Consider the following 27,181-nt stretch of genomic DNA (forward strand, 5'->3'; position numbering starts at 1 on the left):
CACTTACAGACTCAGATAACTTGGTATAAACACCTGCCTTTAACTTACACTAAGTGTTTACTTAAAACACAAAAGTTTGTTGATGGAGGATATGTGAGATTTTCACCAAGTACAGAAGCAGAGCTGAGGGCATTTTATGCAGATGGTACCTTGGGTTAAGAGCAGTTATGATAACCCATGAACTATGAGTACCTGGTATGATCTGGTCACTCTTCAATCTTATCTCTCACAACCCCCTTCTTCACTAGTCTCTAGCCTTCTTTCAGGTCCAGAAATTCACCAACCACTTTTTGATCTTAAGAATCTTCTCAGAGACTGTATTCTTGCCTGGAAAACTCACTCCACACACATTCCTTCTTATCATATAAGCTCAGAGTGAGATCTTCTCTGACCATCCCATCTGAAGAATGCTGTCCTGCATCTCACATATTCCACTCCATGATTCTTATTACACTATCCTAATTTCTTTCATAGCACTTATCATAATTAGTATATAGTATATGCATTACTATCAAAGTAACACAGAAACATAGTTTTAAAAATGCAATCTGTACAATAATAATGAAAAAACAGCATTACCCCATCTTAGCAGCTTTCTATCCCAAGTTCCATTTCAAAAGCATTTTATCTATTTTTTATTTGTGCTTGCATATTTCTAAATAATGTCATCAAACTACAATTTCTTAAATTATCAATTTTTAAGTGTCAGGAATGAAACTCCTTTCTCTTCCTTTCAGGCTCATTCTGTCAGTGTTGTTCCTCACTCTTCCTTTTGTAACCTCTACAAAGCCAAGCCATTATCTGGCTCAGTTTTGTCATGTTTGCATATTCAAAGAACACCTGACTCCAAAAAATAATTCAAGTTTTTGTTGGCTCAAGCTTTGTCTTACAAATTCTTTTCAAATTCTCCAAGAGAATGATAAACTCCTCAATGATACACTTCTCAACACCATATACTGAACCTGTCCATTTTTTATCATATGGAGACATTCATTTCTTCTGAGCCCTCCACCCTCTTGTTCTAATCCATATTACTTGTTCTCTAAACCTGCTCAATTATTATAGTACCGGGATATCCCTTTGCTCTCATTTCCCTCTTTTTGGTTTATTAGCCCATCCTTCAGCTTCCTATAAATGGATGCATAGGTTGTAATAATACTCAGAAAGCCTCACACCTAGAAAAATATTTTTATTTTACTTAATACAGAATTTGCCTGGGTATAGACTTCTAGGCGAGAAATTACTTTGCTTCTCAAATTTTGAGGCATTGTCCTATTGTCTTCTAACTTGGAATTCATTGCCATTCTATGTGATCTTATCTCTTTTTGTCTCTGAAAGCTTTCAGACTGTTTTCTCTATATTACAAATTTCAAGATAATATGCCTTCAAGTTATGTACCATACATTTTAGTTCGATATTATCCTTAACTCTCAGTAACATCTTTGACTTGCAGCCATATATCCTTCAGTTCTAGGAAATTTCTGTCTTGTTTCTTTGATAATTGCTGCTCTCAGTTTTCTCTTTCTGGAGTTCTCACTAAATTAATGCTGTCCTTGCTGGATCAATTGTCTAACTTCTCTATCTTTTCTCCCATATTATCTATTTCTTTAATTTTCTGGAAGATTTGCTCAACTTTGTTTTCCAACTCCTCTACTCAATATTTAATTTAGAAGAGCTCTTTCTTGCTGTCTGATTTTTCCTTTTATAGCACATCCAGCTCATTTCCATGGATATATTGTCATCTCTTAATTCTGAGAATATAAATTAAAGGTTTTAAAAACACATCTTTCTACTGCTCATTCTAATGTCTGTGTTTTTCCTGGTTTCTTTTTCCCATTTAATCTATTTGTTTTCTAGTTCAAAGCTTTTCTCAAGTATCTGGTTGCTCTTTGTCATTTGTTTACATTTAGGAGAGAGACATCTCTGTGGGGACAGGAAGCACCAAATTAGACTTGCCAGGTAGGAACCTAATCATTTGGCAAGAACCTAATTTCACGGGGCAGGATAATATCCAAATGATTTTAGGTTTTTTGTTTTGTTTTGTTTTCCACTGAGTCTACTCAGTTTCTTTAGAGAAAAATCTTCCAGATCCTGTCTGGATGCAAGGAAAGGTAGTCTGCATGTATGAGACCCAGGTGTCACAGTACTGGAACTGAGCTGTACAAAGGAACTGGGCATCCACATCAGTCAGTATGGAGACCTTCCTTAATTTGACCACTCTGTTTGCAGTATACCATCTCTCCCAATCTCTGCTGGGATTGCTCTAAGTGTAAGCCCTACATGGCTCAATTTTTCCACATAATACACCTTCTAACTTCAGTGTTTCTTGCTAGGGTAGGGGGAAAAAGTTGTCTGACTACTTTGAAGAATGGGGTAAGGAACCTTGGCATCTGTATCCTGTTCTTCATATGGATTTCAGACAGTTCCCTGGTTTTAAGCCCCACACCTCATTCCTGCCTACATGATACCACCCACAAAATCAGATCACATACAAAGAATCAGAAATCAAAATGGCATTGAGGTGGAAGTAAGAAAACAACAGAACAATACCTTAAGATTTAAAATGCAAAATGATTTCTCACCTAGGTTTCTATACCCAGGCAAATGAAGATAATCACCTTTTCTGTTTTATTTCATGGCCAACCCAGAAGACAAAGTTTACTTTGTGCGAACAAGTTGTTTTTACATGGACATGTAATGAACAGACAAGGCAATTGGTGAAAGCCAACTTCTTAATGACTTGAGAACCACGTCATCATTCAGTATAATTTTCTCTAAACGGTTTAGTTTTTCCAAAACTGAAGGTTCCATTTTCCAATATACTTGACCATTTTGTTCCCTAGCAGAAACCATTTCACATGAAATTGTCTGCTTAGTGTGAATAAATTGTCCAAGTTTCCCAAGAAAAAGAAAAAAAAATTTTTTTTTTTTTTTTAAATTTTTTTTTCAACGTTTTTATTTATTTCTGGGACAGAGAGAGACAGAGCATGAACGGGCGAGGGGCAGAGAGAGAGGGAGACACAGAATCGGAAACAGGCTCCAGGCTCTGAGCCGTCAGCCCAGAGCCCGACGCGGGGCTCGAACTCCCGGACTGCGAGATCGTGACCTGGCTGAAGTCGGACGCTTAACCGACTGCGCCACCCAGGCGCCCCGAAAAAAAAAAATTTTTAATTTTACTACGAAATATCTTTATTTGCTCCTATATTCAAGGTTCTTCCCTCATCTGAACATCTTGATTTTTTTTTTTAATCCTTGAGGACAATACCATTTTCTTTCTTTCTTTCTTTCTTTCTTTCTTTCTTTCTTTCTTTCTTTCTTTCTCTCTCTCTCTCTCTCTCTCTCTCTCTCTCTCTCTCTTTCTTTCTTTCTCTTTTTCTTTCTTAATGTTTATTTTTGAGAGAGAGAGACAGAGTGCAAGCAGGCGAGGGGCAGAGAGAGAGGGAGACACAGTATCTGAAGCAGGCTCCAGGCTCTGACCTGTCAGCACAGAACTTGACGCAAGGCTCGAACTCATGAACTGTGAGATCATGACCTGAGCTAAAGTCAGAGGCTTAACCAACTGAGCCACCCAGGTGCCCCGCAACAATACCATTTTCTAACTGGTTATATTTTCAGTAGAATTTTACATACTGGCAACAGTGCATTTTATTTATTTATTTTTTTAATTTTTTTTCAACGTTTATTTATTTTTGGGACAGAGAGAGACAGAGCATGAACGGGGGAGGGACAGAGAGAGAGGGAGACACAGAATCGGAAACAGGCTCCAGGCTCTGAGCCATTAGCCCAGAGCCTGATGCGGGGCTCGAACTCCCGGACCGCGAGATCGTGACCTGGCTGAAGTCGGACGCTTAACCGACTGCGCCACCCAGGAGCCCCAAGAGTGCATTTTAAAACAAAGGGTTCAAAAGCTAATCTCCTGCACCCTGAATGGTTCCAAGGTAACTTATCAGTTTATTTCAAAAAATCCATGCCTTAGTATTTATCTCTAACATCATTACCCTTGTAACTATTGTGTCTAGTTATATGAAAAATAGTAGAAGAGAAGGAAGTTCATCATCACACTCTCATGATTTTACCAGTTCTTGGTGTTGTTCACTTTGATTATCCCCACTATTAGCTCTGTTCTCCAAATCGAATTCCTGCCAGGATTATGGTTTTTAATGCCATGTAGTTCTGACCTCAAATTTGTCTTAAACTAAGTAAAAATGTAGTAAAGATTCCCAGTTCTATCACAAGCCTGCTATAATTTCTTCAGCAAGCTCAGTGCTGAAGCCCAGGGAGGAGGTCGAGAAAACATAATAGCTACAGAGGACAGCCATGATGATGGAGGACACAGCAAGAGGGCTGATGGGAAGAATCCCACACTTTGGCCGGTGTAGTTCTATAGCAACCGGGCATTTTCTATGCTTTGGTTATATAATACAAAATAATCAAAACACTTAGAAAAATCAGGCAACTCAGGTGTCCTATCTACACCTGCAAACTGAACTAGTACTAGATACTCTCAGAATATCTCATTTATATACATACACTATTACCTCATTTGGATGCATATATCTTGTATCAAGAAGAGGAAAACAGATGCAGTCATTTTAAGAGGAGCCAAACACAGAATTTAGGGAAACAAACATAAATAAGTAAATAAACCCACGTTTTGTACTTGGACAGGCAGTATGGCAATGTACAGATGGGATCCCTTGGAATCCTGGCTCTACTGCTTACTAGTTGCAGAATCTTAACCTTTGTTTCCTCACTGTAAAGATAGTAACAACCTTCCTCATAAAGATATTGGAAAACAAAAATAAGCAGGTAAAATACTAAGCACACAGCAGGTACTTGGTATATATTAGCTATCATATGATGATCATAACTATTCTGGATCCTAAACACATTTTTTCCAGTTGAAGATATCACTTCCACTTAAACTCATCATGTCTAAAAAGTAATAACCACTATCTTCTCTGCTTCCTTATTTCTATTAGTGAGAAGGCTAGCCTCTATGTGGTAAGTGGGCTTCATGTAAACACAAAACTTCAGACACGGATACATCTTGTTCCTCTTATATTACAATTTAGGATCTACTGTCCTTTCTGGGCTAATTTTTAGTTTCAGACAATGGAAGTATGTCTTTTTCTCTGCTTCATGGAATCTACTCTTCTAAAATACAAGATACATAGTTGCCAATGTTCCATTCCTTTTTGTGGCTGTTATAAGCTTTGAATTTACAATCAAATACGTGTATGCATACACACACATGCACGTGCATACACACACACACACACACACCACTTTGATGAAATTATGGAAAGGTCAGCAATATATAAATTCATCATGGTGTTTTGTTGTATCTGAAAACACCTTTAGCCAGGACAATAGAAATGGAATGTGGTTTAGTACCCCTACATTTAAGGCATCCTCAAGCTAAGGGTATGGTATTTCAACTTAGCTACATAAACATTTCTAATACTTACCAGGGTTGGCAAGAATAATCTACTGGTTTGGGGACCTGAGATATAAAAAGGCAAAAAAATAGATTAAGTTTACTTAAGGGAAGCTTTTAGAAACCAATCATTAATTCAGTTCAGCTGACTCAGCTCTATAAAACCCTAAATAGCACACTCCTGGAACTATCCATCGGCAATTTTATACAGAGTGAATCATAGTATATGTCAGATAAGTAGAAAATAATTCATTTCACTTTAATTCATTCTTTCATTCATTTTACCACCACTGTACCTCCAAGAGGAGAGATAACAGGAAAAATATGAATTGGAAGCCTTTGGTATTTATTATTAAGGCAGTTCAATCCTATCATAGAAAATTAAAATGAAAATGTTAGGAAAACCAAATAGCACTCGGCTTTCCCAGAAAACAGGCAAAATAAACAATATATATTGGAAATAGACTCATATCACAAATTCTAAATTCTGATTTTGAAAACATTTTGATGCTGAAAAGTCATGGGAAATATTCATTTTTCCTTCATCTATGGAGATTTGCAAAAGCGAAAAATGTTACATTTTTCTGCACAAATGAAGACAGAAAAAGAAAAAAAACTTCTAGTTGCTGATTGCAACCAGAAAATGAACAAAGCCAAATAAGGTATGTTAATATTCAAGGAATAAGAAAGCAAATACATACTATTAGAGGGCAACAAAGTTTATAAATTCCTAAGAAAGGACAAGGAGTATAGATAGTTTGTTTTGTATTTAGAGATTTTTCATGAATCATCTGAGTCTTTGATGTATACATCCCATAGTATTCCTGGGCCTTTTTATATTAGGTGATTAAAAATACTATTATCCTTAATTTGCAACAGAGTTCTAATCAATGTAAATATGTCTCTTTGCTATGTCAGTTTTCATAAAGGGTTGTTACTATTTTGACCTTCCAAGATAATAGTTATATATAACAAAATTATCTTTCTGGACAGAACATCTCCGAAGTTATTAATATTTAAATATTTCTATACTGTGGGTCACATTTTTAATGTCATCACCATATAAAATCCTGATACACAGAATATAATATACTACACCCATTCAAATCCTGCAAATATTTTCTTACACCAGGTGTTTTCACAAACAGTAATCAATCTTCAACGATTTCTCTTTAGATGATAAGATATACATGGCTTCTGAAACCTGATGGAAAAGTAGTTCCTCCTTCCTTCTCCCTCTTTGTACGCTTTAAATTCATGTTTAATCCTAAACCAATCTTTCTCCCTAGAGAGAAGAAACAAAAACCAAAACAACAAAACTCTTGCTCTTCTGTGAGTGTATTCTGATGTGTGAAGCACCAGGACTATCTTCTCAGCAATGATCCCCATAACCAGGGTGGGATCCTGTCTTTTTCCATCTGTCATAGGCCCTCCCCACTTCTTTTTTGGGACCCTTTCTTATATAAAACTATAGATGATTTTCTTCTGGATATTTTCCTATCTTTGAATATATTCTCATCTTTGACCATTTTTCCCGAATGCTTTTTTCTACCTTCATCACTGGCTGTTTACACTGTCAAACTTTGGCTATGGTCATACAGTTTTTAAAAATATTATACTGGGAATATAGCACACATGTAAAGTAATATATATAAGATATGTACTTCTTCCAGAAGTACATCTCATAGAAGTTAGATGGGACAGTTAGAAGTGAACTGTCTGTGTTTGTTTGGCTGGAAATGTCATTACTTCATCCTAATGGAGGAAGATAGATTTCTAAGTTAACTAATTTCCTATCAAAACTTTGAACATATTATTCTTATTGCTTCAGATATTCAAGTCTCACATTATAGAATCTCCATTTGGTTTTCTTTTCAATGGTTCCTATTTCTCTGCTGAGGTGTTCCTGTGCATTCATAATGAACATACTTTCCTTTATGTCCTTGAACTTAGTTACAACTGCTTTAAAAATCTTCTCCTGTAATTCCGTCATTTGGGACATCTCAAGGTTGTTCTCTCTTGATTGCCTTTTCTTTTTTGAGTATAGTTTGTGTTTTCCCGATTCTTTATACATTGAGTAGTTTTGAACAATATCTGGGACAATTTGAACAATATGCTGTAGAAGCTCCGGATTCTGTGATGCTTCTACAAAGAGTGCGATTTTTCTTAAAGCGGGCAGTTAACTTGGCTGAACTCCAACCGCAAACTCTCTCCCCTGTGGTGACTGGCAGATGAATTCTCAGTGTAGTTCTTGCAGCCTGAACTGAGCTCCTTGGGAGTCTGTACCACATGGCAAAACTGAGGCAAAGCTTATAACACAGAACTTGAGGTTCCTCCCTCTTTGACACTGTCCTTTCTAAGATTTCCTGCCTCCCTTTCCCCTTTGTTTCCTTCGAACTCCACACTCTGCTTCTTCAAGCCAGTGATGCTGTGAGGTTTCTATCTGAAGTTTAGCTCCCCTGCATAGCACAGCCCAGCCGAGTATCTGTCCTCAAGCCAGTCATAAAACCAGGACACTAACCTAGCATCATCCCCTTTTTCTGAGTGTCAACTCTTCTCTTAGCCAGTGCCTTCAGATTGTTGTTGTTTTAGTATCTTGCCTGGGGTTTATAGTTGTTTTCTGTTGGAGGATTGATCCAAAAGGGGCTACTGGACAATTACCAAAAATGGAAACTTTTATTGGCCTTCATTATTGCTGTTGTTAGATATGAGTCAAATGATCAACCCTTTATAGGTAATCTGCATTCTCTTTAAGGTTGGTTTTAATATTTTCTCCTTATTTTAGATGTTCTCAAGTTTCGCTAAAATGCATCTAGCTGTTGATTAATTTTATATATCCTTCTTGACTCTTAAGATTGGTTTTATTGTAAGTTCTGGAATATTTTCAGCCATTACTTATTTGAATAGTGCTTTTATTTTAATGTTTATTTTTGAGGGAGAGAGAGACAGACAAACAGAGCACAAGCAGGGGAGAAGCAGAGAGAGGGAGACACAAAATTTGAAGCAGGCTCCAGGCTGTCAGTACAGAGCCTGATGCGGGGTTTGAATTCACAAACCATGAACCCATGACCTGAGCAGAAGTCAGATGCTTGACTGACTGAGCCACCCAGGCACCCCTTGAATGTTGCTTTTTCACAATCATCTCTATTCTTTCTTTCAATAACATGCATATGAAATTTATCATTCCATTCTCTGTTAGATTTCCATTTCTTAATCTCTCTGGACTACTCATTGAGAAGTTTCTTCAGATTTGTCTTCCAATTTTCTATCCAATTGTGTCTAACATATGATGTAATGTTTCCATTAAAGTATTCATTTCACTTATTCTGTCTGATTCTTTGTGAAATATATCCAGTTAACTTGGTAACCTGTTCTCTTCTTAGACTTTTATTCTCTTATTTCTTCAGCCATATTAAATATAAAAATTTGAACTTCGTACCTGATAATTACAGTATCTGCTGTCTTTGTGTGTCTAATTCTGAATTTTATTTTTCCTGCTGAACTTTGCTTAAGATGGTTTCTTTAATTAGGAATTTGATGATCCCATGTTGTGAACTTATATTCCCTAGGACTGTATCGATAGAAATCCTTTGAGGACCATGTGCAATGAGGCTCCAATCCAGAAACAATCTGTACTTGTATTGGAAACAATCAACGTGGAATCATTTTAAACTGTTTGTAGCTTACAGTTATTTAGGTCACAGAGCTGGTATGAATTCAAGCCCCACACCTGGGTGGTTTTTGGATCTAAGGCTAGGAATTCTTAGGGGAGACTGCTTTCTTTTTTCTTCCCAACCCAGGTCCAAGATGAGGAAAGGCATATCTTCCTCTATGGAACTGTTTTCTTCTTGTTCATCCACTGAGGACTCCTGGAGTCACAGAGATACCCAAATTTGCACTGTGCTGCAGCTCCAGGCTTGGTCTCCAGGTACCGTATTACCAGAAATAAAACTGTTTCATTTATGCTCCTGTGTTTTTCTCAGTTCTAACTTTCTCTCTGAACATTTGAAGAAACTAGCACAGCACATACAGAAGAATAACTCTTGAACTCAGAATGGAATATTCCATTCCCTGATAAACAAAATGTCCCAGGGTCAAAAGAGATACCACCTTCTAAACTCTTTCAATCTACCCTTCCTCCCATCTCTCCTTCTACTAATCTTCACCTAACATATCCTGCCACCAACGAATGAATCTATAATTGTATTAAGTAAGCACTAAAATTTTAATAACTATTTATTAACTTTGAGCTATAAAACAGCATTTAGCTAGTAGCCCCATCCATAATTATGTATTCCTCTACAACTCCTTACCAGCTTTAAATTCTGAATGCGTTTTTCCTTCTAGTAACTGAGTCACCAAATACCATTAAATATAAGCTGATATAATTACTGTCTGCCATTGTTAATTACCTAGGTTCAGCTAGGAACTTTGGCTTGCTTTTTCACCCCTTTGTTCATCCATACAACAAAATGTATTAAATATCTACTTATGTGCCAGAATATTCCTAAAATAAAAGTTCAAATGTTCATTTTATGCCTTATGTAAAAGGCTGTACAAGCATAATAGCACTTGGTATATGAAATGTTTAGTATTCTTGATTTGATGTCTTTAGGTTCCCAAACATCTTTTTTTTTTTTTTTAATTTTTTTTTTCAACGTTTATTTATTTTTGGGACAGAGAGAGACAGAGCATGAACGAGGGAGGGGCAGAGAGAGAGGGAGACACAGAATCGGAAACAGGCTCCAGGCTCTGAGCCATCAGCCCAGAGCCTGACACGGGGCTCGAACTCACGGACCGCGAGATCGTGACCTGGCTGAAGTCGGACGCTTAACCGACTGTGCCACCCAGGAGCCCCAAGGTTCCCAAACATCTTAATGTTAGGACGTAGGAGATTTCCTGCTACCTGCCTACATATAAATATCATTGTTTTAAGTATAGGAATCCTAAATCTTGTTCATACAAGCAACAGAAAACTAACTAAAAACTCATTTTACTTACACAATTAAATAAGAGTGGTATCAAAGTTCAACAGTTTTTAAAGATTATTAGATAAAAAAAAACCATGTGACATTAGATCACAGAATCAATAGAATAGCAAATGCTTTTTGGTTCCCTTCACTTTTGAAATTAATGAAGCTGGAATGAGAAGAGTGAATTAGTCTGCAGACTACATTCTGAAATAAAGGACGGCAGACATGCACATTTATAATATTAAAGAGAGTCTGTAAATATAGAAAGGATTGAAATATTATAGCAAGCGAGATAATTTAAGGATAGTTTTCTTTAACCATTAACTCCATTATATTAGTAAAGGAATTTCATTTACTTCAAACCATTATGAACTTCAAAAGTTTCATAGAAAAATCCACCCTAAACACCAAATTATGATAAAATAATGTCACCTTAAACAGAAACTTATAAATCTAATAAGGTACCAGAGAGTACATTTTATGTTATATTCATCCATAATATTTGAGTAAATACTCATTCATTCTCCTTGTATCTAATGACATCCGAAAATGCCATTATGACATTAAAGAAATAGTAATGACAAACTAAAGCACAGAAAAACGTATTTAGAGATTTGATTAAAGATTTCGTGGACCTTCATGCTTTCTATTATGCTTTCAAACACACTAGTTGAAGTATAATATCTCTCTATAACCCAAAATGGCTAGGAATAAATTAAATCTCACCTCCATGGAAACTAAACTAAACTAAACTAAAATAAAATAAATCTCACCTCCATGGAAAGGGGGAAAATGCATCTAATCTGTAGCTTTGGTTTATTCTTTCTAACACCCCACAGAAGTTTAATTTTGTAAATTCTACTGTTAAATTTTCCCCTTGCATATACCATTAAAAAGTATCTTTAATGGAGTGGAATCATAGTGATTTTATAATTTTTAATAACATTGACCATGCATTCAAACTTGAAATAATATGATCCCTCTAGAAAACATTAATAAAATTATTGAGTGACAAGATTGTATCCTTTGTACATTCTTGCACAATTAATTATAGCATCAAAACCAGAAAAAAATGGAAAGAAAATACTCATACTTACACAGGGGCAAGGCTTGACAGCATCACTTGGAAAAAATCCAACCTCTCCAGATGCTACATTTCTACCCTAAATTAGGGGGGGAAACACCAGTGTTGAGAACCCACTTACCACAAATGATAATCTCATAATGCTGTATACATAGTGTTGTTACTCAGAGTCCTCAAAATTACTTACGTGTTTTATCCAGTCCTAAGCATTGATTTACTTATTATGGCTCAGGAAGAAAAGCAGAAGCAGAGAGATTTTGAAATTAAACTTTATATATTGTTTTAGATGATAATTTTAAAATAAGAATTCAAGTTTGACTTTCCAAACTACCATTCAATCTTACTCACTTTACACTCCTCAATCCTATATAGAGAGAATAGCATATTTTTCTATTTTGTATTCACTAATACAAGTAGATACATTGGTTTTGTGCAGGCTCACAATTAATTAGAGATGTGATTTAAATGGTTACTATTGGTATCTTTAACAGAACTCCTAATAAGACAGGAGACATTTCAAGACTTATGGAAAACAACATGATATGACATTTTAGGTGGTTTTCAGATTTAGGAGAAAGGCTAGGGCACTGATCAAGAAAAGAGGACAATTAAGATGTTAGAGGAAAGAATATGTAAAAATGACATTGTAAATGAGAAAAGGGAGGAAAGAAATTGGCAGTATAAGGAAAACATAAGCACTGAATGGACAAAAAATATACTTAAGAATTTACTCTTGGAGACCCTTTATCAAATTCCTCTTTTAAAAATAACTCATCAGGGAATGTAAATTGGTAGAGACAGTGTAGAAAACAATATTGATTTTCCTCAAAAGATTAAAAAAAAAGTACCATATGATCCAGTAATTCCACTACTGGGTATTAACCCAAAAAACCCAAAAACACTAATTTGAAAAGATATATGCACCCCTAGGCTTATTCCAGTATTATTTACAACAGCCGAGATATGGAAGCAACCCAAGCGTCCACTGATAGATGAACGGATAAAGAAGATGTGGTGTATGCATACAATGAGATATTACTCAGACATAAAAATGGATGAGATCTTGCCATCTTCGGCAGCAAATTAAGTCACGGAAAGACCAACACCATATGATGTCACTTATGTAGACTCTAAATAAACAAATGAACAAAAAGCAGAAATAAGCCCATAAATACAGAGAACAAATTGATCATTGCCAGTGGGAACAGGGTAGAGGGATGGGGATGGGCAAAATGGGTGAAGGGGAGTAGGAGATACAGGCTTCCAGTTATGGAATGGGTAAGTCACCAGAATACAAGGTACAACATAGAGAACACAGTCAATGGTATTGTAGTAGTGCTGTAAGGTGATAGATGGTAGCACAGCGCAACATACAGACCTGTCAAATCACTATGTTGCACACCTGAAACAACGTAACATTCTGTTTTACTTCACACACAAAGAATCTCATGACACTAAACCTACAGTTGTTTCCCTTCTCTGGAAAGACAAATTATACTCAAAACACAGGGTGACAATCAGAGCATGGAATTTAAAAGTGCTTGGGAGATTACTTCTCCTTGTCTAAAAATTGGGCTTATTTTTATTTGCTATTTAACAATTGCCCGATTCTCAGTAATGCAGATGAGTAAATAGCATTATGACTGGATGTCACATGCTCAGTTATTTTTGACAAAGAAGAGTAACAAAAAATGATAAAATATTTCCCTCCTGAAGCAGTATCCCTTTGTGCCCAGACAGCTTGGCTATGAGGTTGTTGAGAAAATTTTACAAAGTGGGAATACAGAGTTAAAGAAAATGAGGAGGAGGAAGAAAAGAAGAAAAGGGAAGAGGCAGGAAGGGAGTGGGGAAGAAAGGGGAAGTGTAGTTGAAAAGGGGGAAGGGTGGGGTTAGGACAAAGAGAAATCAATTAAATAAGCAAAGAAAAGATGTTAATTTGGGCAAGTTTCTAAAACTGTATTGCACTTGTGTATCAGGGAAAAGGTAAGTGAACAAGTGGAATATTCATTTATTCAACAAATACAGTATCTAATATTAATTTGGTTAGGCACTGAGGAAATGCACAATTTCATAGGTCAGTTTCTGTTTCCTCTATATTTTCAGAGGAAAGATACGTATACACATAATTATAATATAAGGTTGAAAGGGCCAAACACTGTTAGGTGCAGAAGAGAGGCTATGGAAATTGGAGAGATGTTTTCAATATTTGCCTGAAAGCTGCATGGAAGAGGGAGGGGGAATACGAACATAAAATGTCCAGGGTTTGAATGAATAGAGATGAAAATGGAGGAAAACATTCCAAAAACAAAATAAAGCATGAGAAAGTCATAGGGATATGAAAATATAGGTTGTGTATAGGAAAAGCAAATGGAGTCTAATAATGGCTTATACTCATTGGGCCCTTTCTGTATGCTACACACTGCTCTGAGCATTTCATAATCCTTACAATGATTCTTTGTGATAGGCCCAATTACTATCCCCATTTTATGGGTGAGGAAAATGAGGCACAGAGAAGTTAAATGATCACCCCATGATCACAGAGCCAGAAAGTGACAGAACCAGATTTCAAATTCAGATGTTCTAAGTTCAGAGCTCAGCACTGCCTCTCTACACAAGCATTAGACTCATAGAGGAGGACAGAGGAAAATAGAGCTAAAAGGTTGCAGGGAGCCAGTTTGACAGAGACATCTGAATTTATCACTGGTGAGGGGGTTTCCATGAAGGGGTTATGTGTTGTAGAAGAAGTAAACTGGCATCCATGTGCAAGATGGGCATGGCTTGGTAGGTGAGAATATCATTAGAGGACTGTATCATGGTAAGAGAGAAAGGGGACCTTTGCTGGAGACATTACTGCACCACAGTCTGTGGGGCTTGCCTGAGGAGTGGGTGAGGAAGAGAAGACCATGGGAGTTAAAAACCAGGGGGAATGTCAATAATGGAAGTGATGATATAATCCATCCGAACACATAACCTGGATTTAATGGCAATTATACAGAGGGGAAACTTAAAGTCAATGGAGCAGGAGTGTCATGGAGGAAACTGTAGATAGAAGAAGATAGAAAACAGAACTTAAAGGAATTAGTGTAACCAGGAGGCAGGAAGGATGCACCAGAGGGAGGAGAGTCACAGACTAGAGGGTGATGAAAACACAGTAGCTCTAAGGTTGGAATGAAGTGTTGCTCTCATTTGACTGCATCCTCTGAGTGCTTTATTTATTTTAGGCATGACGCAGAGGTACAAGTAAACAAGTATGATTTGTGGGGGGCTGTATGCCTTGCCAGACCTTTTTACATAAATGCACTGCAATGCTACTTGAGTACAATATATATGGGTATGTGTGTGGGAGCCATACACAGGAGAAGACTCAGAAGAGAAAAGGATAAGGGTGACTGTTTAAAAAGTAAAATAAGAGTGCACTAAGGGAAATAAGTCTATTTTGCAGGGGAGAAGCCAAAGAGACAGCTTTATGATGGTCTTTCAAAACTGTAGTTGAAGATAAATCAACAAGATGGAAAATGATAGCTATTGTAAGAATGGTGAACTGTCAATTCACATTCTTCATCAGAAAAAGAACAAATGGTCTCATCTATGGAAAGTAAAGAGAAGCAGAGATACTTTGTGACAGCGCCTGTTGGCCAACAAAATCCCACTTATTTCCCCAAAACAAAACACAGGGTCCCCCAAATATAGAATGATACTTGGACTTATTCCTCCACCAAATCTTGGTGCACACACTAATCTGTCATCTCTTCTCTAAAACCATCATCAGTCTGCAGGTGCAGATGTAATCTCACCCTGTTCTACTGCACCTTCACATACTAGGAGTGCTATACCACCACATGGATGTCATTCTTGCTCTGCATGGTCTTCTCCATTACTCGACTGAATTCTTTGAAACCAGGACAATATCTTCATCATTTTTTTCTTTTACAAGAGAGTGCCAAATGCATAGTAAGCATTTAGCAAATGTCTATAATTTGAGGTATTTCTCAATCTGATAGTCCTATGTCAATGAGTAGCATGACCTCCAAATCCTCTTAGCTGGAAAGAATAAAACACACCACACTTTCCTTTTATACTGTGTCAAGCACTGAGCAGCATTAAACTGTTTCTATATGAAAATATTCTTATAGTGGCATTGCTTGACCTGTCTCTGACATTTTATGTAAGTACACACTGTGTTGAAGAAGGCAATGCATAAAAGAGAGAGAAAGGAGGCAAGAACACAAAGAATGCAAGAGTAAAAGACACAGTAACGAATTTTATAGTTTCTGAAGATGCATGGACTGGTTCCCCTTTTTTGTCTTTCTTCCTTTGTAAAACCAAGAGTTCTACCTGAAAAGCATGAATGGGAACTCTAACTGTCCTAGACAGTAGGGGAAGGGGCATAGTTGTGTAAGAAATGTTCTAAAACTAGGGTGAACATGCAATTTTCTGCCCAAACCAGGATCTTTTGAGAGGAAAGGGTAGTGATTAATAATGATGTCAGGACACAAGGTATAAATTGGGACCGTTATGGGTAAACCAGGACATATGGTTACTGTATCAACAACCATTTTGTTCTTTTTCACTGCATTTCAAGAACACGACTGGAGTTCTCTCAGGAGGGGGAAATTTTCACTCAACAGACTACCAAGGTCATTCTGAATTGTTCTTTCCTTAATGAAATGCCTTAGCATAGCAATGCAGGTTACATTTCTTTAATGGTCTTAGGTTTCCCTGAGATGACAAAGAAGTGAGAGATAATGTAACATATCTTAACACATGAATAAAACTGCATTTCCTCACTAATTCCTATGAGATGTCAGTTTTAGCTATGGGAGAGAATATGAGCTGTATTCAATGATTTTCCACTTATTAAGGTAATAACCGTCCTACAACATTTGGAAGATTTAAAAACAAAGTAATGTGTAGGAGGAGTGTCTTTGCTTCCCTGGTGGATGTGTGTGGGATGTACATTGATAATTCATTAATGCCAATGGGTGGAGAAGCTGTCAATCCCCTACGCGTGGATGGAACACCAGACTGTTGCGATGAAATAAACCATTTTCAAAGCCAATGATTTTGTGCACTTTATGTGATGATCTATTTATGAAATTTTTACTAACTTTGATGAGAGGCATGCAGCTGAATTTTCTTCTTCTTTACATTCTGGTGTGGGCACTGTATTCTGGGTCAGAAAATCAACCTGTCGTTCCTTTTATGCCTCTTACAAATGCCAGGGATAGGAAATCTTTCAGTTATCCTCCTGTCTGACATTCGTTCCTGGGAGTCCCTTAACTTCTTCAAGGTCAATTTGAAAACATTCCTGTTTCATTGCTACATGTCATCTGACGTACCATACGGTGCCGTCTTCATACGCATTTTTTCTGCAGGGCATTCTCTAAATTACGTGATGTGACTTTTGTAAATCTAACACAGTACAGATTAGTTAAGTCTTAAGAACATATTTTCTTTGGAAAGTACTTGAGAAAACACGTCATGGGCTATTCACAGTAAGAAAAGATGTACTTTTATAATTTTCATTAAATAAAAGTAGAGCAGACACAAAATACTATTGACATTTCATAAAATAATGACTTCTGTCCTGAAAAGCGAGTTGCTTCCTTTACAAAAATGTGTTAAACTAGAATTATTGATAACTTTCTCTGAAATTCCTGAATATCACAAATGTAAATGCACATTCAGACACTTCCTTACTTCTAGCTGAAATTTTTTCATTTTTAGGTTATAGGTCATTTTTCCCCAACAAGAATCCACAGTGAACCATAATGAATTAAAATGACTTTAAATTTGCTCATAGAAAGGTATTTACATCTACCCGTACAGAGTAAAACATTAATGTATGCTAGCAAGGCACAGCTAAAGCTGCCTTTTTAAAACCCATAGACAAGGATGGCTTAAAATGATAGAGGATATCCTCCAAAAATCTTAATCGTAAATTGCTTGGCTCCTAACTTTGCAAAAAAGGAGCAAGAATTGCTTTAAGAAAAATACAGAGTGTCTTTTCCCTGTGGCTCATTTATCCCCTTAATACCACCTGGATTGGAGCTTTAATGCACTCCTGGAATAGCACTGAACAATTTGAAACAGATGTGGAAAGCTGAATTTAAAAGGGACAGATTAATGGTTATTTATGAAAGATTGGAGATTTTCCCCAGTTACAATGCCCTAAACACTTTCAACGTATGCATGAAGGTGCTGTGGAGATTACTAAGCAATTTATCACACATGGGTAAATGGCCAGAGCAACTGTCACCCTACCCAGTCCTCTCTCACTGTCAGAAATGTACAGTCTGAGTATGTGGGGGAAGAAAACAGACAGGGTAGCCATGAATTGTGGGAATATAGGCAAATACACAAATTAATTTACTGACCAGATGGATGGAAAGATGACGGATAGCTTGTACCACACACTATTTTTGCAATTATCCTGACAGGCTTTGTGAGTACATGCAAAGGACAGGAAAAGGAGAGAAGACCAGGACAAAGATCCTGTCTGAAACCGACCTTTGGTTAAGGGGCCATCTGCGATCCTAGCTGCCATCATACTGTAACAATTGTTATCAGTTAGATATACACCAGTGCTAGTCCTTGGAAAACACAGAAAGTCATTACCACACAGTAGGGATGTGGCACTGGAAGAGGTCATTCTCTCTCCAGCTCTGCTATTAAAAAAACAACAACTGTGTGACCTTAGGCAAATCTCAGTGGTAAAACAAGAATGATGACAAGATCTGCCACACATGCCTCACTAGGGTAATACAAAGATCAAAGAATTAACATGTGTGAAAGCACTTGATGAATGCTAAAAATAACAATTTTCTATTTTTTCCCCACAATACTGCTTTTTGATTATTCCCAATCAATTTTCTCAGGTCAAAAGTTTTTTTTGTTGGCTATTCATGTGTTATTACCACAGAAAAGCCTAGCCTAGTGAATAGTCTCACCATCCTCCTTATACTTAAGACAGTTTGCTAGGCCACAAGTAACACAGATTCTCAAAATCTTGAACCATAAATACTACATTCAGAGAGTCCATTTCTTTATCTCAAATGTGCCCATGTATTCTTCCAAGTACACACATTCTTTTATCATTAACTGTTTCTTACCTGATGAGTAAGGTATACATTTTTCCACCAGTGAACAACTTGAAGATTTGCCAAGCATAATGCATAGGGTTATACTGAATGGTCATTACAATGAATTCCAAAATACTCATGCACGCACATAAGAACAAAACCACAGCCATGTGTTTTTATCATTTGCTAGTCAAAAGAGAATAGGATCTTTAACTTTTGTCCAATGCATACACTTCCAAAGTTTTTCAAAAGACTATATAAAATTCATATTCCTAGCCTTGTTCATTTGCAGTTAAGTGGCTGTCATGGGCTGAGAATTCCGAATAACTTTTAAAAGCTTGCATCTTGGTCTAGGATCTTTGAAATTAAATTTACCTCCAATCTGTAAGGGTTTATAATTGCATCGAATCATCAAAACATATGACAAAAGCCTCGATTATATGTGATGTCTTTTTGAATGCATGCAAAATTGTTTGTGTTTACTACATCACTGAGATTTTGGCAGAAGGAAGTGTCAAAAACTCTAAAAAAATTTTAAAGTTGTGAAATGTACACTAAGAAAAAACCCCACTAAAAAGCCATAAGCTATATTTCTACACTTATTATATGTGAGATGAATGTAACAGCAGCTTGAGACTTTGCAGAACATTTTTCTTGTTATCCAAAAAATGTATTCTATGGGGTTCCTGGATTTCTCTAGCAGGGAAGGGAACTCTCTTGTTTTGGGCGTCTTGAGGCTTTTCCTCTAAAGTCTCACTAGGTAAGATATTGTACATGATGTAATCCTGAACCAAAATCTTGTAACTCTGATTTTCTGGTGAATTAAACAAGAGAATATCTTTGATGAAATAAAAAAAAATTTTAGCAAGCAAAAACCAATCTGCATGTAGGTAAGCCAAGTCCTAAGTGGTTACTTAATACAAAATCTGGATAGAAGAACAAGGTTCTACCACATCTTGGAAGAAATCCTATTTGGGGAGAGGCCATATAACTGAAAAAGTAAACCAGGCTTGACAAAGGTCCAAAATACAGAAAATTGTTTTTCTTGGCAAACTACTAATGGATGTTTTCTTATCCTTGGTGATTTTAGTCCTAAGTGATCACGAAGCACCATCCACGTCAAATGGTCATGGCAGCATTAGATATTTTTCTCCTAAGTAATTTTCTACTAAGAATTAGATATTTTAAAAGAATTTCCTTTCTACTAAGAACAAAATTACTGCTATAATGAAAAGTGTACTGACTACCTAATATGTGTGAGGCATTATGCTACATCCTAGGGGATTAAAAATGAATAAGCTTGGTTACCATCTTCAAGGATCTCATTCAGATAATGTTTCCTTAATTAGCTTTGCTCTGGTTATTTTTGTAGATTTTTACAGAATTCTGGATTAGAGAAAAAAATCTATGAGGTAATAATTTGATATGCATAGACAGTTGGGAGTCTGATGTTCTATTCCTGTTCTTCTGATCCTTGAGTAAGTCATTTAACCTTTCATGGCTTCAATATTCTCCCCTGTGAAATGACAGAGTTTGACCCAAGGATTTCTGAGGTGTCTTTTACCACCAAAGTGCTTTGCTTATATGAGCACTTTTCCTAAGTCCCTATAGTTCTCCAGTCAGTTACTGTTACCAAGACGTATTTGATCCACAAATTTTTAATTAGGAATAGTATGTCAGTAATTTAATCTGATTACACTTATTTATAGAAGATAACAACATTTCAGGTCCTAAATGACTTTCATTTTAACTTGGTGTAAAGTCCTCTATTTTCCAGGGTACACAGGATTGACTTTTTAGAAATTACATTCATTCATTCACTCTTCAGGAATTCAAATTACCATGAATAATTAAAATCCAATATGTTATAATTTGACAAATTATTTGAAACATAGCCTTAAGGCCACATGCCTGTGTACACTCTATTGAAACCACTCGTGCTGTCAAATCAACAGTTATATCAGGTGTAATTTCAGACTGATGGTCCACTGAAGGTATTCTGTGATTGAAACACTTGTAGTAATTATGGCAGAATGCCGCTTATATGGTAATAAGATAATGGAAGAAAAAGTACACAACAGAATTTCTCAGAACTGTCCCCTTAATGATGTTACTTTCCATTGGGATAAAAAGGAGGTAATACTTCACGGTCTAAACTTCTCCTTAGACAGCAGTGTCCTCCTCCAGGTAGATTATAACCTACATTTTGCCCTGTACCAAACATAGGAAAAGTACAAGTTAAGAGCTGTTAACTAAAAATGCCCATCTTGAGAATTAACAATTAGGACCTCACCTACTTTGTCAGGAGGTTTGCCAATTCCCACAATACAGTGTGTATACTTGGAAACATTCCTGCAAACTCAGTTTATGATCTATTCAATCAAAGCCAGTTGGCATTCACCCAGGGACAATGTTTCTTACGGGCCTTCACTAATGTCTATTATCGTCTATAATCATCTCTCCCAGGCCTCCCCTGTTCTATTACAGTCACGCTCTGCCTTTTTCTTCTTCCCTGTAATTAGGCACCCTGATTTAATGCAATATTTTGAGGTAAACACCTGTCAAAATAAAGGTCTCATGACTGCATGACATACTATTACCAAATAAACTGTACTATTTTCACATAGCTTTTTAACCCCTACATCCACAATTTCAATTCTGCCTTGGCTTCTCCTGATTTTATAGAAGGGACGGACAAGTGCTGAGAGGCAGTTTAGAAGCAAAGCCAAGTTTAACTGGGGAATACCTTAAAACTGTGCTCTGGCACTGCTTAAAAAGGTATCACTAAGACGATCAAGACCAAGTTTGGGATTCACAAAGAAATGCTCTGCAGTAGGAACCTGAATGGGTAAAAAACAGTTCCCAGAGATGTTTATTCTATGGATTACAATGACAAAGCAATGAGCCTTTTGATGTCAAGAATCAGTTTTCTTCACAAAGATTTTTATTCTTTAAAAAATTTTTTGTCTGTGTTTTTATTTGCCTCTGATTATGATGCAGCCTAACACCTGAATTTTACATCAGGAGAAAAAAAATATAGTTTTAGAAAATTCTATCGTAGCTAATATTCCTGTGTGATCTAGAAGAAATCCAAAAAGTCTTCACGTAGAGCAAAGGAAAAGTCTCCTTTGAAATGATTTGGCTACTATAAAGTTGCAGGGAGAGATGTCGGGGAAAAAACACCTACTAACTCCGTTCCACTGCAGCTCTCTTTCTGAGCCTTGGAGGATTTCTGGGCAGGGCCTGGGTTACAGGACAGATTGCTTAAGGCTCTCAACACAAAAGGTCAATAGTTCCTACAGTCGAGTCCACAAGTAAGCAAACTAATCCCTAAGCCAAGTTTGTTTTCTGTAAACCCCTGTTCGGTTTCCTTCTCAATCTCCTTCACTCTCCTTGGGCTATCTTAGGCCTTCCTCATCCAACCTTGCTCTGAGTAAAGGGCTCATGATCTTACCTATTTATTTACATTAACTATTCCCTTCAGAATTTATCACTTGTGCTTTTATATTTAATTATGAGTAAAAAGTTTAATATGTTATTAAAGAAATTTCAGGAATTGGGTACAGAAATTGGGAGGGCAGAGTAGTCGTCTATGAGCTTATATATGTTAGTGGGACTCTTCATATTAAACATGGGGAAGATAAATTTTTTTAATTAAAAAAAACAATTTTCCCACTTCTGGAAAATGAAGTATATCTATCAACATCATTAGCCATACAGAAATACACTTTTTCTTCTTTTCAATTTTCTTTCAAGTTTACTTCCTATGATTTTTACGAAACCCTTGTGCATCATTTAAGTACTAAAATCTCCATTTTATAGATGAGGAATTCGAGGACATAAGGTTAAATAGCTTTAAGACTATTCTGAGAGAACAAAGATAAATTTAAATCTGACAAGATGAATGAATATTTTAATGGTCTTTCAGATAACATCATAAAGTGTAATTTGGGTTCATAAACAATAAATTTGAAAACTTGTAAATAACATACAGAAATAGCAGCTCTGAACAGCTTTATTCATGGACTGAATGCCTACTTTATGCTCAACACTAAAGATATGAAAGCCATAGTTCCTATCTTTCTAGGGTGCTCTAACCAGGCAGGGAGAAGAATGAACAGACCATAAAGACCCACTAAAAGTGTTATGGTAGAAGCTCTCTGGTTCAGAGAAGACCTCAAAGGAGGTAACCTCAAAATCGAGCTTGATAGTAAAGAAGGATTTAGCTAAGAGAATGGGAGGTAGAAGGGAAAATTCAGGCAGAATGTAAACTACGAATCAATGGCTAAAGGTTTGAGAAAAAACATGTCTCCTATGAAAAAGATTCCTCCCAATTGAACCCTTATTTTTTTCCAGGTTAAAATGAGGAAAATATATCTGTTAAAAAATTGGATTGTCTGAACACTAAATATAGTAGGCATATGGGAAGTAAAATTTCTTTACATGGTAAACTAAGACAATGGTCCATCTGCTGCATGCAAACTCAACCATGACCACTGTGCTTGAGGGCTAAGATGATAGCAAAGGGGAATTTAACACCTTCTTGCCCATGGCCAAGTCAAGAACCACCCTTCTCCCAGGCTCCTTGCCTATGGAGGCAGTATGAGTAGGAATGCTTCCCTGCGGAGAATCTCCCAAGCTTTCTCCAAGCTTTATTTATTGTCTGACTTTTTAGTTTTTCTTTTGAGGCAAAGAGTTAAAAAAAATTAAAAAAGGAAGAACTTCTACATAAAGCAATGTTGTATTTCCTAATTGTTCTACCAAAAAAGAACTAAACTGCCTCTAAAAATCTGTTTTCTTTAGAGGTGTTAAAAATTATAACTGTCTCTCCCAAAACAAAGGTAGGATAGTCTAACAAACAGAACTAAGGCAGGAGACAACAAGTCTGAAACAGAGTCTAATTTTAATTCTACAAATGCCATCTTACATAGATGGATGACAAATCTGGCCCTTTAAAACCACAATTCTAATTTACCCTCTTTATGGAGATTTCTGTGAATTAATCAGAAGGTGTGTAAAAACATTTTCACTTCTTAGAATAAAGATCATGTAGATGCATGATTTGCAAGTGTGAAGTATCACAACTATTTTCTAGGTTATTTAACTTTCATTGTGGATAAAAATATATATTTTTGGCACACTGATTACAGTTCTACTTCCTATAATTGCTTTTTGGTTCCAATTAGCTTACAAAATTCTCCCTGTGGAACATTTGGGTATTCATAAATGACAAAGGAACAAATAAAACCCCATGAAATAGCACAGGATCCTCATTGTTTCATAAGCTTTATTCTAAGAAGAAAATACTTAAAACTCTCTATTGTAAAAAAAAATCTAAAAACAAAAACAAAACCCATAGATGGCATGGCATGATTTTACATTTGTTTGTTTCTTTCTCTTGCCCTCTCTCCCTCTCTAGTAAGTTTAATCTGTATCTCTCCTGTGGAAAATAAAACTTTTAATAGGAACAGTCTCTTTTCAGCATGAAGGATGTTCTCCTTAGCCATTAAATCCTTATTATCACATACTGAAATCACTTAAAGCAACAGGTTTATGATCAGTTCAGTGACATGATCAGAATGGTTCCATATGTCCTTACTCTCCATAAAAACTATGCCTTACACCTGCAGTAGGAAACATACTCTAAATGGCCAATTTCCTACTTTACATTCATTTCACTTGAAGATAATTTTATAGAACTTTCAAGGAAAGAGAAAGAAGACAACAAAGATGACAAGAAAAAGCTGCCAAAATGAATCCCTTCAAAGACAGAACAGAGAATATTTTTACAGCTCAATTGTCAACTCATTGTTTGAAAGAAGTTATAATGAAAACGCAGATACCCACTCAGTTCGATAGCATTAGAAATTACTGTTGTTATAATAATAATACAGACTAGACTCTAATAGCTATTCATAGAAAGTTCCTGATAGAGGGTGGAGGATAATTTGTATTCTCTGGATATAGAGTATGTAGAAAACATGACAGTCTACAATAAAATCCAACTTTCTACCCTAATGAGTGAAGTAACTCACTTGAAAAAACAGACAACAGTTTAGTTTAAAAAGCATAATTTCTTGAAAATTTCCAAATAAGCCAAAGCGCTTATCTAGTACAAAAGACATTTTTGAAATTAAAATGCAAAGCCACTGTAACAACCCAATAACTAATCTAGACTGTTATCCACAGTTTTAACTTTACATATATTTGTAACAATATGATGACAAACCCATTAATATAAAGCTCAACATGGAAACCAGCTGCATCACCTGTCCTGAGCTTTTATCATTCTTTAGGTCATTAAGCCACAAGGTTAGGAAACTTTTTTTGCGATCATCCCAGTACAAAACACAAAGTCAGACATATAGTAAGCATTCTGTTAGTATCTGGATGAATGAATAATAGAAGCTACTGTTTAATGAGCACTGGGCTAGACCTCTTTCATATATTATTTATTTTATTCTGTATGCATTTTATAGATGGTAAAACTGAGGGTAATCTATTTAAGGTCATACTGCCAAAAGATGGCAAGGTCAGTAACTTTGTCAGTAACTATCTATATATCTATATATCTATATCTATATCTATATCTATATCTATATCTATATCTATACACACACACACACACACACACACACACACACACACACACACACATATATATATACACACAGACAATATAGGAGTCCCATCCTTTGGGATGCAAACCATAAAGTACTTATCTTCTTTGAATATGAATACTGACAAATTAAAGTACATGGATCCACTGTAAGCATACCTACAAACTCTCATGACTTCAAAGGACCAAACCAGCAGTATTCTTTATACATTTAGACCCCAAAAGGTGGAAAGATTTTTGTTCAGCATTTTTTAAAACATGTCATTCTGAATCATGCCACTGAGTAAGGGTACATTCAGACCAGGTTCCTTCATGTACCTTCCATATGTACTATCTATAAAACAAAAGCTGATTTTATCATGATGGCTTTAGAGATGTCAAGATGTGAAGTACCTGTTGAATCAAAGAAAACACTTCTATCAAGTTCAGTACGAAGTTTGTTCAAATATATTTTAATTGTATACTAATTCTTTGAAAATGTTTCCTTTATTTGGTAACTATCAGACACCAAGTATTGAGTTCACTATAAACCTTCTCTTATAGTTACGTTTAATAATTTTGTTTGCTATCAATGGCAAAGATTAAACTGGGAATGCCATAACTTCATGGAATTAATTGGATCACCCTGGTCAATGTCTTACATGGATTTTATCTAAGGTTCTAAAGAAACTACTCATTACTGGATTCAAAGCAAACCAACAGTACCCCAATTTCTGGAAGAGGGGTTGTGTGTTGACATTATTGCAAAGCCTCAGGTGACTCAGAATGGTGAGCAGTGCTCTGGTCCAGCCCCCATCATGTAACAAATGAAGAAACTAAGCCATATAGTGATGGTATAACTTGACCCAAGCCATACAGTTACTTGGCTACAGCTGCATGACCCGAATTGGGTTTTCCCACAGTGCCACTGCTTCTTTCACTAAGAATTTGTTGATTAAATTAGAATGTGTTGGCTAAAAAAAACAAAAAAAAAACAAAAAAAAAACCTTTGATGGCTTAGAAGTACACATAAGACAATTTTGACTCATGCGACATCCTTGTTGAAAACATTAGATGAACTTTTAGCTTATCTCTGAAAATTCAAACAGACTGCTAGCTCCCAGCCAGCATGAATGGATCTTCTAAAGACAGGAGACATAATGTTGAACCAATAATTGGAGTTGATAATTGAAACATGAACAGTGTCTGAGTACTGACTATAGAGTTGACACTCAATATATATTTGCTGATCTGAAATAAATGTGCTAATTGTTTTGCTCTGTTCTAGACATTAGCCTTACTTGTTCCTATCAGACATCTTCTTCTCAACAGACATATGCATGCATTTTGTTATCCAATGGTCTCATTTCTCTTACAATTTTCCTAAGAGCTTCCAAAGCCATTGTACCCATCACACCAGAAAAGCTTCATGCTTCCAGGCTGCTGAGAGGAAATGACAAATAATAATGTCTTTCTTATGGTCTAAAAAGAATAGGAGGCAATACAATTTAGTAAAAAGGGCTTCCACGTAAGGAGCGGGCAAGTCAACACTCTGCCCTAACAAGTAAAAGGCTGAACAGATTGAAAAAAAATCAACAATTCTTCTTAGATCCCTAAGAGAGGGGAGGACACAGGACAAATGTCAGCCCCCAGGACTGGAGAGATGGATAGGTGAATACAGGGAGTCACAGCTTGCCAAAGCAGAGCCTCACTAGCAGAAACTGCTGGGGGATTCGGTGCCAGCACTGGGATAGCAAAACCTGAACTTAAATTGACAAATTGCTGGAGGCTCAGTGCTCACAGCTCTGAGAGTTAAAATTCCAGGGGGGAATCAGTCTTAGGGGAGCCCCACATCTCTTTTATCATCCTGTAGTAAATATGGGAGAATAATCCCCTCAGTTTCTGGCAAAGGGGAAAAAGCACGCCGCTCTCTGGAGAAACTACTTAAGGGAAGCCTGATCTCCTGGGGTGTTAACACATCCAACTGACCTGGGGAAAGGCTCA

At 36.4% G+C, this 27,181-nt stretch overlaps 1 protein-coding gene across 1 annotated transcript in view; it reads right to left on the bottom strand.

The window, feature by feature from the left end:
* Positions 1-27,181, bottom strand: part of VAV3 (vav guanine nucleotide exchange factor 3) — a 353,794-nt gene that overhangs the window by 30,313 nt on the left and 296,300 nt on the right. Inside the window, exons 21-22 of the mRNA XM_043575717.1 lie at positions 11,511-11,576; positions 5,472-5,506 (exon numbers count right to left, since the gene is read on the bottom strand). Of these exons, the coding sequence (XP_043431652.1) occupies positions 5,472-5,506; positions 11,511-11,576 (101 nt within the window). The remainder of the gene's footprint in view (positions 1-5,471; positions 5,507-11,510; positions 11,577-27,181) is intronic.

The sequence above is a fragment of the Prionailurus bengalensis genome, chromosome C1 (genome assembly GCF_016509475.1).
Source record: "Prionailurus bengalensis isolate Pbe53 chromosome C1, Fcat_Pben_1.1_paternal_pri, whole genome shotgun sequence".
Lineage (NCBI taxonomy): Eukaryota > Metazoa > Chordata > Mammalia > Carnivora > Felidae > Prionailurus > Prionailurus bengalensis.